The 11816-nt window shown below is 38.5% G+C and overlaps 1 protein-coding gene across 1 annotated transcript; it reads left to right on the top strand.

Annotated features, from left to right (window-relative positions):
- Positions 1 to 1665: 1665 nt before the first annotated feature.
- LOC131928494 (pyrokinin-1 receptor-like) lies at positions 1666 to 10122 on the top strand (the record flags this gene model as incomplete). Its single annotated transcript, XM_059284558.1, has 4 exons — positions 1666 to 2202; positions 5705 to 5836; positions 6255 to 6378; positions 9912 to 10122. Coding segments are annotated over 4 exons (920 nt in total), but the record flags the coding sequence as incomplete, so codon positions are not given.
- Between the last annotated feature and the right edge of the window lie 1694 nt (positions 10123 to 11816).

Below are 11816 nucleotides of genomic sequence, written 5' to 3'. Positions count from 1 at the left end.
AAGTCCGAACAGAGATCCGAACTCGAGAACTTCGAGCTAGCAGTCAAACGATCTACCATTCGACCACACCGTTATTATCGTATACCAATTAATACTATCTCTGTAAAAGTATACTCGTAGTATTAGTGTTTCCGGTGACCTAAAATGGACTCTACTAAAAATAGGTGTTTTATGTTGTAAATATTAAGACCTATCTTTATATCATATTGTGGGATTTGTGTTCAGAAATTGGGGTTAGTGTTATGGTAGGAATTGGCTTAGGGCTTTGGTTAAGGTTAGTATTGACATTAGCAATGCATATTTGCATTGAGTTTACCAATACTAACATAACATCAACGTAAAAATTAGGCTGTGGCATTATAAGACACTGGTATAAAATATACCCCAGCGATTCTATTTCAAGCTGTGTATTTTGGAGTTTATTTGTATAGAGTTTTATAAGTGAAATACATATGTATCAATATCTTTGTGTAATGCTATATTGTTGTTGTTAAATTGTCATTGTTATATTGTCATTATTAATGTACACTACAACAGCTCGATTTCATTGAAATGCGTCTGTTAACGGGTTTATGGCATTTTCTCAGAGGCTTAACGAGGGGGGGGGGGGGGGGGCGGGGGGACATATGTCCCCGAACGCCGACCTTAGGGGGTAGGCGCCAAAATGGGTTGGAAAAACAAATCGAAAGTTTGAGGGGGGGTGCAAATCAAAATTTCGAGGGGGGGGTGCAAATCGAAAGTTTGCTGCCCCCTGGCGCCGGGAAGGGTCGCTACGCCTCTGCATTTTCTGCACATAAATCATTTTTTAAAAACGTATTCGCCACTTGCAGGAATGTTAAAAATAAAATCATTGCAAGAGTGCTTTCAATTTATAAATTATAGATCAGAATTTTTTAATGTTGAAAAAAATTTCATCTTAATACTCTTTTTTTAAAACGTAACCTTCTTAATACCTTGTTAGCACTTTTTTTTTCAAAACGTAAATCGCTTTTAAGACAGTTGTAGTAGCAGTGAACGCCCTTTAACTAGGTTGATCTAGAAAAGGCTTACTATGCAGAACCTGAATAAGTAGTTTTAACAGTAAACAGTAAACTAAGGATAGTATAGTTAACAAGTAGAGTTAGGCTAAGCTAGACGAGTATGTTATATGATGATTACATTTTATTTGTGTAAGTTTGGTTTGTTTTGTTTCTTTATCTACAGCATTACCACGGGAGTTGACTTCTAATAGTTTAATACATCTACTACAGAGGCGTAGCGACCCTTCCTTCCACCCCCCCCTCGAGCTTTCAATTTGTTTTTCCAACCCATTTTGGCGCCCCCCCCCCTAAGGTCGGCGCCCGGGGACATATGCCCCCCCCCGCTACGCCTCTGATCTACTAATTGTGTATTTCATTTTATGTACTAAATATTGTCAATACGTTTCTTCCAAATTGTCTACTACATCTAATCATTCAGCTGGTGCCATTGGTTTCTGCATCTGCTCTTTGAATTGCAGTCATTGTTTGTAATAAAACTTTTTTTTTTAATTGCTGTTACTTTGCATGTTTAAACCTTTTTTATTAAATAGCTGTCATTTTGACCACTACAACTTTTCAAGTTGCTGTATTGTGTTGACCACTTCCGACCTTTAAATTCCTGACATTGTCGTTCTTACATCCCCAGCGTTACCACAAGAACTGGCCTCGGTCTGGGAGGCGTATCCCTTCACGTTCGGCAGCGGCTTCTGCTACATCAAGTCCTACGTATCCGAGCTGACCGCCTACGCCTCAGTCCTGACGATCACAGCCTTCACCATAGACCGGTACGTGGCCATCTGCCACCCGCTACGGTCCCAGGCTTTATCCAGCCTCTCCCGGGCCGTCAAGATCATCATCTTCATCTGGATCGTCTCCAGCGCATGCGCCCTGCCTTACCCGATCCACACCCGGTTGTTCTACGAAGTCCGGGACCCGTGTACAAGCGAGCCGCTGCCTGATTCCCTGCTGTGTAACATCCCGGAACGGTTCCGGCACAGGATGAAGTTCATGTTCCAGTTCTCGACGTTCGCCTTTTTCGTGATTCCGATGATCACCATTACAATCATGTACATCCTGATCGGACTGGCCCTTATGAAAACTGACCAGTTCGCGAATGGCAAGAAAAACAAGCAGGCTGTTCTTTCTGCCGTCAAGACCAGGAATGCGGTTCTCAAAATGCTTGGTAAGTTGTTTGATTTGAGGGCTAGAATTTTATGTTTTATATGGCGCAGGGGGTGGAGAAGAGAACCAAGGTAAAGGTCCCCTTTGGAACATGACGGTCTACGGTGCAAGTGAGGTAGAGTTCACTTGTTTCTGTGACCTCGGCATATGAAGGGATAATATTGTTAGCACTATGCCCAGCCGTCTTTACTTTTTATAACGTGAGTCTGGTACCCATCAGAGCTGGGTGGACTAGCTTGAACCCGGATCCCAACAACTTTACAGTCACTTCAAAGACACTAAGCTCTAACTTCTTGAATACAGATACACATCACTGAAGGTAGAGAATGTGCGAGCCATCGCTGCATCTATTCGTCTTTTGTCCATGAAAACTGATTTTGGACATCTGGTCAAAATCACGTGATTTAAACTCTCATTTGTAGCTTGTGTTCATCCATGAATAAGTCTTTTTTTTATAAAAAGTCAACAGATTTATCCGGTAGATCGGGAACATTTTGTGGGCTACAGGCAAAGATGGGCAGGGAGATTGCCTGTGCTTTGTATGGCTGGGTTGAGACTCACCTTTAGTCAGTGCTTTAAAAAACACCAGCTATCGAACCCTGTGGGGCATTGGTGGTCACTGGGATATTTGTCAGTTGAGATAGAGTGATATACTGCGCACCATACACCATTTTTTTCATCCTTGCTTTACCAGGAAGACTAGATACGTTGCTCTTGCATGAATTTTAGCAAAATGTCATATTGGGCTTCAGTTAGTCTGCCAACACTATTTCCACCAAGCCTTTAATTTCTGGGCAGTTTTCAAAAAGCTGTGCCCATTCTTGTACGGGCATTATTAACACAATCAAGTTTTATTGCTACATAGCCAGGGTATGGCTTTGGTTCACATACGGCTTTGAAGGCTGGTGAGTCACCATCACAAAACATCTCTATGTACCGTAAGCCAAATCTGATGCACGTACTGATGCCATATAGGGAGATGAAGGCTCTCTTGTGCCATGTCCAATTATAAGAGACACAGGTGTTTACAATAAATTGTTCTCGGGCATCTATGGCTGCTTTCAAAACTTGATCCTTCTCTACATAAGCTTTTTAGCTCAACAGTTGCAGCTTGCTTCAAAGTTTCACCACATTCAATTTCACCATCTAGAAAGATGAGAGAGAGGCATATGTATACATATATATATATATATATATATATATATATATATATATATATATATATATATATATATATATATATACATAAATATTTAGTATATTCCTTACATTTACGCTGAATCACATCAGCAAGTACTTATATAAAAGATTTGAAGATCTTAAACTTTTGTGTTATGCCAACAATAATATTAAGTTTGAACCCTTAGGTTAAGTAAAATGTCAATGAACATACACGATGATGATTAACAATTAGTATGCATATAGTGTATGTTTAAACTTAGATTATTCTAGACATATATCAATGTCTTCTAATTTATTCTAATTGACACCATTAAGAAGATTAAAATCTTAATTTTAAAAACTATACTTTTTGTAAAGTGGTTAGATCTAGGTTAGATCTAATGTTGGTTGCCTGATTTATACATTTACTTTTAACAACAAAAAAATGTAATGTAGGCTATGGAGTATAGACCCACAGACCTAATTTACACGCATTACTGTGTGCTAATATTCAACCTTAGTTATAATTAATACATTGTCGTTACATTTACCCACAGAAAGGCATATTGTCCTACCTCCAATTGTCTTGTCGTGTTTTTTATAAGCTGCTAAGCTCATACCTGAAATACACATCACAATACAAAGTGTCTGCGGCGTAGCTTTGCCTCCACCTAATTCCTGGCTAAAAAGTGTCGTTCTTCTGTTGACTTTAAACTGCAACGTGTTAGTGTTCACCATGGGTGACGAACGTGCTGAATTCGACTATGTACACACCTTCGGTGTCGAACGCTTTGAATTCGTATATGTACACCCTTGGGTAAGGACTATGATGTATTTATGTATGTACTCACCTTACAATGTCTACTCATGACGGAGCAGAAACCACCGCTATCGGCTACGTGAAATGTAAAGCCTGGATGCATTACTGGACACAGTGGGCATAACAAATCACAGATGACCTGTTTCAAAGTAGTCGAATACAAGTTTGATTGCTTGTATTTCTTTCACAATTATTAGCATATAGGATATACTCATCAAATCATTTTTTTCTTCAACGCATTGATACTAGATCTACTTCTTGTACTTACGATCGACAAATCTAGGTCATGGGATCGAAGGTCAATGTTCTTTTTTCAATTACTCTAACTAAACAGTGGAAAATTGTTGTTTTCTGCGTGGATTTTTTTGGTCGAGGAATTTTTTAATAGATAGACGAATAAGAATATTTTAAGCAGATTTAGTTTTAATTAACTGACCAGTTTAGGATAGGCCGTAGTGTCCATTGTACATACCGCTTCAGGTTGTTGACATTGTAGGTCAAGATGGCGCGCCAGATCCACATGACCAGTCGATAGCCAATCGTTGTCGGTTTCGCTTTTCTATAAAATGACACATTGGCCTATTTTAGCAATGGATATCTACCCAGTCAAACTTTTACGCCAACACTGCTCATGCCCATATATGGAGGTTGTCGTCAAATTTGACTGTGTAATAAATAAGGCCTACACCGCCTATTTTTGATTGTCAGAATTCTCGACTATCATGATTGTTTGCTTGTCAGAGCATTGGACTGTCATGATTGTTTGATTGACAGAATGCTAGACTATCTTGAATGTTTGATAGACATAATGCTCTACTGTCATGATACGCATCTCTATCTGTCACACACACACTCCCACACACACACACACAGGCATGCCTACAGCAATCGTGAAATTTTTTTTTCCCACATCGATCGTGGTGGAAGATGCGATCACGAACGTGATCCAAATGTCTTTTGGTGGCGTGACAGCTCAGACAAATAAGCAACGCTTTCGCGGTCGCTCTGGAAATGGGGGGTAAAACTTTCATTTCCTAAAGTGACAACAAAAAATTGGGATAAATAACATTAGATAGATTTTTCTTACAGAGTTTTTTTCTTCTTATTTATTTAAGACAACTCCAAAATTATATAATTCTCAAATAAAATAAATATGTAAGAAAAAAAAAAGCATTTATTATATGTATAAATCACAAACGAAACACCAATGAAAAATTTGTACTGAGAAAGTAATTTTAAAAAATTACTTTAATAAACTTTAGTAAAGGCTTGAAAAGCGTTGCATTGTCTTCGGAGATTTATTCTTCTACACATTAGCATTTCCAGGTTTAAAATCTTCCCAGTGTTCTAGTGCATGTGTATTTGATGCACTATAGGGAAAGTAAAGGCGGCTGGGCATGGTTCTGACCACACTATCCCTTCATATGCCGTGGTCACAGAAACAAGTGAACAAATATGAACGGTATGTGATCTGTGAAGTAGCGTCATTAAAATTTTATTTTATTTATCTTGTTGTCCCCAGTGGCTGTCGTCATTGCCTTTTTCATCTGCTGGGCACCGTTTCACACCCAGCGGCTGTTGACCATCTACATCCCGACTGATGCCTGGACGGATACCATGATGACCATCCAGACCAACATTTTCTACACATCAGGTGAGTGGGTCAACTGTTGGGGTTTATCATCAGTAAACAGTAGAAACATCAGCTTGTGTATTGGCTAAAGGGCAAGGGGCGTACACGTCTACGTTAATTGGAACATATGAACAATTATATGACATGAAACCTACAACTGCAGCATGACATGGGACCTACAAATAAAAACATGACATGGGACCGATAAATAAAACCTAACATAGGACCACAAACACAATGTAACATGGTACCTACAAACACAAAATGACCAAATACTTACAAATACACCATTACATGGACCAACAACTACATGGACCTACAACTACAAGACATGGACCAACAACTACATAAGTAACCCTACCCCCACACCCCACACACACACTTCCATTCCTCACCCTACACTACATTTACCCTACCATCCCCATCCTCTTCTCCCCAGGGGTGTTGTACTTCTTCAGCTCCACCATCAACCCCATCCTCTACAACGTCATGTCGCACCGCTACCGCAAGGCTTTCAAGCGCACGTTGTACAAGTGCATCAAAGGGAAGAGCTACGAGTACAGGTGGGTAACGGTACTTAAACAAACACAGCTCTCTGAGCTACGAGTACAGGTGGGTACCGGTACATTAGTTAAACAAACACAGCTCTCTGAGTTAACCTTGGTACTTTTTTTATTATAGAGAGCACAGACGACACGCATTGTCTCTTGGTTTAACTACAGGCATCTCCATCTCTTCGTGAAGGGGGTGGGGTGACGAAGTTGGTCACCCCCGTCCCCAAAAATATCAAGTGTCCTTCCCCCCCCCCTTCCCCCCCCCCCCCCCCCCCCCGTCCCCGTCCCCCGTGAGAAAAGGGTCTGCTCACAATTACACCTCCGCAACATGGTAAGCACTGAGTATATAAAGGACGTAACGATAATTAACAGTACATAGAGTAACAGGTACCTGGGTCATTGGTACTACCTATCCCCCCCCCCCTTCCCCCCCCCCTCCCCCCTCGCGATTGGCTTCCGGTGGTATCGTTATGATTAGAGCTTCAATGTGTTTTTTTCTTCCGACCACGAGTTTTAGTGTCTAACATTAATGTCTAACAGTTGATGGGGGCTTATGTGAAGTAGCCCGGGTGTGGAGGGATTGTAATGAGTATATATGTACAGTGTACTGCCTGTTTAAAAAAATTAGATATTTTGAGCAGCATTTTTTTTTTTTTTTTTTTGCCTCAGACATGTAATTTACAGCGTCAGTTGTGTGTTCGCTTTAGTATTACAGTTTTCATCATCGGCTTGTGAGTACTGATACAGATTTACAATAGTAATATTTCTTTCTTACTTGTAGCCTACTTTCATTCATTTAAGATGGTTTACTTATACATAGATCTAATACAAAACGTCTAAATATAAAAAAAAATTAAAAAATAAATAAAAAAACAACCTGAAAATGCAAAAGTGTAATTAAATGATGATTCAAGGGATTTTTTTCCCTCGGCGTGGTGGGTGGGGGGGCTGGGGGGGGGCGGGGTAGAATTTGGGTTTTTAAGTTTGAGCAGCACAATGACCTTACGAACTATCACACAAGCAGAATATCGGTGTTTTGCAAATTTCAAATAAGTACTATTTAATTTTTAAAATAATTAAGGGTTTTGCTTAGTAAAATATAATTAATAAAATAATTGTTACTTGCAGAAAACATAAATTGCATCTGATATAAAAATATGCTAATGTATAATTAAAAAGTTTAAGTTTCAGTGATTTCTTTATTAGTCTTGTTTTAATAGTTTCATTGTACCATAACTATTTTTTAAAACATTCACAATTTACCTCCCCTATATCTTTAAATGTAGGGATGGGTGCGTAATTTATTCAATTAAAATTCTAAATCTCTTTCTTTCTTTCCGTCCTTAAGAAAACTTGTTTTAATTTTTAAATATCGCCATAGGGTTGCCTTTTTTGTTGTTTTTTAATGTACAAAAGACAAGTAAAATTACCCCGGTAAGTAAGAAAGGTTATTTGGATTTTATTTAAGAACTAAAACAATACTGCGGTAGCAGTTGTAATGTCATCAAAAGTAGTAGTCAGAGTTTTTTCCAGGCATCTCTTCGGGGGTTCTCTGCCCCCCCCCCCCCCCCTCGCAGGAAGTCTACCACCACCTCCCCCCCCCCCCCCCCCCGGAAGAAATGGAATTTATATAGGAAATATATACTTATACCATGCCCCCCCTCCCCCAAAAATATCAAGTGCCCCCATCCCCCGCCCAGGAGAAAAAAGTGTGAAAGAAACACTGATAGTAATGTAGGTGAAAACTTACGTTTAATTACCTGGTCAAATTCATAATATTGTACACATAGAAAGTCAGTAAAGTTCCCCTAACAGCCCATTTGACAGATGAAGCTTTGACTTCGGTAAAGGGAAGGTGTGGGTAGTCCGATCCGGGATCCGAACTCGAGACTATCAGGCAATGTTTACCTGTTAGGGAAAGTAAACGCGGCTGGGTATAGTGCTGATCATTCTTTCTCCACTGTGTGACGAGGTCATTGAAACAGATGAACTCTACTTCATCTGCTCCCACTGTGTTTTGGGCACGAACGAGAATATTTGATGATGATGATGATTATATAAAAATATACTCTTTTTTTTTAGTGTTCCTCTCTATTTAGCACCTCGGTATTTCTCCATTCTCGGTAACATTCAGGGATGAATAAAATATTGTTAACGTGTGCATTGTTTTAGTGTGTGTTTTAACTTGCCTGTGTATGATTGTGTATCAGTGAGTTCTATAACTAATCTGACAGTGTAAGATTGTGTTTTCGTTAGGTCTATAACTAACTTACCTATATATGAGTGTGTATCAGGTATATAACTAACTTTTCCATAAATGTTTTTGTTTCAGCGACTGAGTTCTGTAACTAACTTGCCTGTGTATGATTGTGTTTTAGTAAGGTCTATCACTAACTTATCTGTAAGTTTGTGTGGTAGTTAGGTCTATAACTAGCTTGTCTACATTTGATTGTATTTCAGTTAGGTCTATATCTAACTTGTATTAACTTGTATGATTGTGTTCCAGTGATATCTCTAACTTGTCTACGTATGATTGTATGATTGTATTCCAGTGATATCTCTAACTAACTCGTCTCTGTATGATTGTGTGTCTGCTATGTCTCCAACTAACTTGTCTATGTATGATTGTGTCAGTGATATCTCTAACTTACCTGTCTATGTATGATTGTATGATTGTATTTCACTGATGTCCCTAACTAACTTTCCTATGTATGGTTGTGTTCTGTAATATCTCTAACCTGCCCATGTATGATTGTGTTCCAGTGATATCTCTACCTAACGTGTCCATGTATGATTGTGTTCCAGTGATATCTCTACCTAACGTGTCCATGTATGATTGTGTTCCAGTGATATCTCTACCTAACGTGTCCATGTATGATTGTGTTCCAGTGATATCTCTACCTAACGTGTCCATGTATGATTGTATTCCAGTGATATCTCTACCTAACGTGCCCATGTATGATTGTATTCCAGTGATATCTCTACCTAACGTGCCCATGTATGATTGTGTTCCAGTGATATCTCTACCTAACGTGTCCATGTATGATTGTGTTCCAGTGATATCTCTACCTAACGTGCCCATGTATGATTGTGTTCCAGTGATATCTCTACCTAACGTGTCCATGTATGATTGTGTTCCAGTGATATCTCTACCTAACGTGCCCATGTATGATTGTGTTCCAGTGATATCTCTACCTAACGTGTCCATGTATGATTGTGTTCCAGTGATATCTCTAACTAACTTGTCTATGTATGATTGTATGATTGTGTTCCAGTGATGTCCCTACCTAACCTTTCCATGTATGATTGTGTTCCAGTGATATCTCTAACTTGTCTATGTATGATTGTATGATTGTGTTCTGTAATATCTCTAACGTGTCCATGTATGATTATGTTCCAGTGATATCTCTACCTAACCTTTCCATGTATGATTGTATGATTGTATTCCACTGATATCTCTACCTAACCGTTCCATGTATGATTGTATGATTGTATTCCACTGATATCTCTAACTAACCTGTCCATGTATGATTGTATTCCAGTGAGACCAGCATATTCAGGTCGACCCCCCAGGGGACGGCTGTCACTGTCTACACCAACCACAGGCTGCTAGTCAAAGACAGATCTGCCAAGAACGGAGACATAGAAATGAACAGCTCCACCGTCTGATCTAACCTACTCCACCGGCGCTCCACTGGGTGGATTATTTAATAAGTCATTTTTAATGACTTCTTGACTTAGAATCAAACGATAACTAATGAACAATGAAAAACCCAGCAAGGGTGTTATCTTTATTTTATCTTTAATTTTTTAAATTTTTTTTTTATGTTTGTAAAAATTCAATGATACGTATTTTATTTTTTTAAATTATGAGAGAGACCCGTTTTAAAACTGCATATTCAAGCTGAGTTAAAAAAAAATAGAACGTGTTGGTATGATTGGAATTTGTATACATTTATTGCTATGTTATTGTTAACTAATTTACATGAATATTTAATGAAGTTATTTCATTGTCTCCCGTAGTATTAAACTACAAAAAATATACTACGGGAAAACCCGCAACGTCTCAAATTTAATAATGATGATGTACCTTATTAATACAAAATGTATAAAATTAACATGCTGTTTTTGTTTTCAAAAATTGTTTTTTTTTTACTTAAAATTATGCTTTATGTGATAGAAGTGCTAGCGTCTTATAAAAATCTTAAAATTAACCTTTTCAGGATCCGTTCTTTTTGTATTACTGCAGCAGACAGAGGCGTAGCGATGGGAGGGGGGGGGGCAGGGGGGTACATATGTCCCCGGGCGCCGACCTTAGGGGGTGCTAAAATGGGTTGTAAAAACAAATTAAATTGTCTTTTTAGCTGCATTTTTTGTATTATAGTTTGAGGTGGGGGCTGTAAATCGAAAGTTTGAGGGAGGGGGGGGGGGCAAATGAAAAGTTTGAGGAGGGGGGGGGGGGATGCTAATTAAAAATTTGCTCTCGAGGGGGGCGCCAAATTGAAAGTTTGTCCCCGGGCGCCGGGAAGGGTCGCTACGCCTCTGGCAGCAGAAAATTCTACTTTAGAAGCTTTAATAATGTAACAGTATGGTAGCCGTCCTTCCTAGCTAAAGCTTCAGATGACAGACACGAGATATCTGTCAGATTATAACGTATAGTTTTAGATGGCCAATGGTCATCTGTTTCACAATTTAAAGAACAGTTTGAACAGTAAGAAATTAGAAATACAAATTAAAACCTTTTTGAAAGTTCGTTTTTTTTTAATACTTTATTTTGTAACTTTTTTTTTTAATTTGAAACTAAAAAAAATTTACTATTAATGTGTTGTTTTTTATCTTCTCCCTACGGCCCTACTTTGTATATTTTATTTCATCTTTTAAACGGGACGGTTAAACATTTTGATGGGGGGGGGGGGGGGGGAAGGGGTGTACCGTTTAGACTTAGTTACTGTTTGCATATCCACTTATCTAAAATGAGCGCAGAAAACGCGGTTTGTTTATTTGTTGTTTTTTTTTTGTGTTGCCGGTACTCAAAATAATTACCTTCTAAAATGTCAAATTTAGCTGATCGAAGTCTTTATATGAACTTCTGTTACTAATTATATCACCTGACTTTCATAAATGAACAAGGTAATTTTGATCAAATATTATTTTTTGTCAACGTTGTTTATTTTTCATCAGAGGCTGCTTACAAGTTAATTAGAAATCTGCACGTGCTAAAGTTTGTTTTTTTTTTAAATAATGTACGCATGTAGTTAGGCTTCGTTCATTAACGAAGACGCGCGTTTAGGTTGGGTGTGGGATTGGAGGAGGGGGGGGGGTATCACCAAAGAACGTATACAGTCTAAATATAGGATGGGAGAGAGTGTCATTTAAAAAAATATATAACATATCGTGTCTAAATATAATGCAACATGATCTCTATACTTACATGAAAGAAGAATTAC

The sequence above is a fragment of the Physella acuta genome, unplaced genomic scaffold (assembly GCF_028476545.2).
Source record: "Physella acuta isolate Inbredline_101_S28 unplaced genomic scaffold, ASM2847654v3 ptg001509l, whole genome shotgun sequence".
Taxonomy (NCBI): Eukaryota; Metazoa; Mollusca; class Gastropoda; family Physidae; genus Physella; species Physella acuta.
This window is presented reverse-complemented; position numbering and strand designations above follow the sequence as displayed.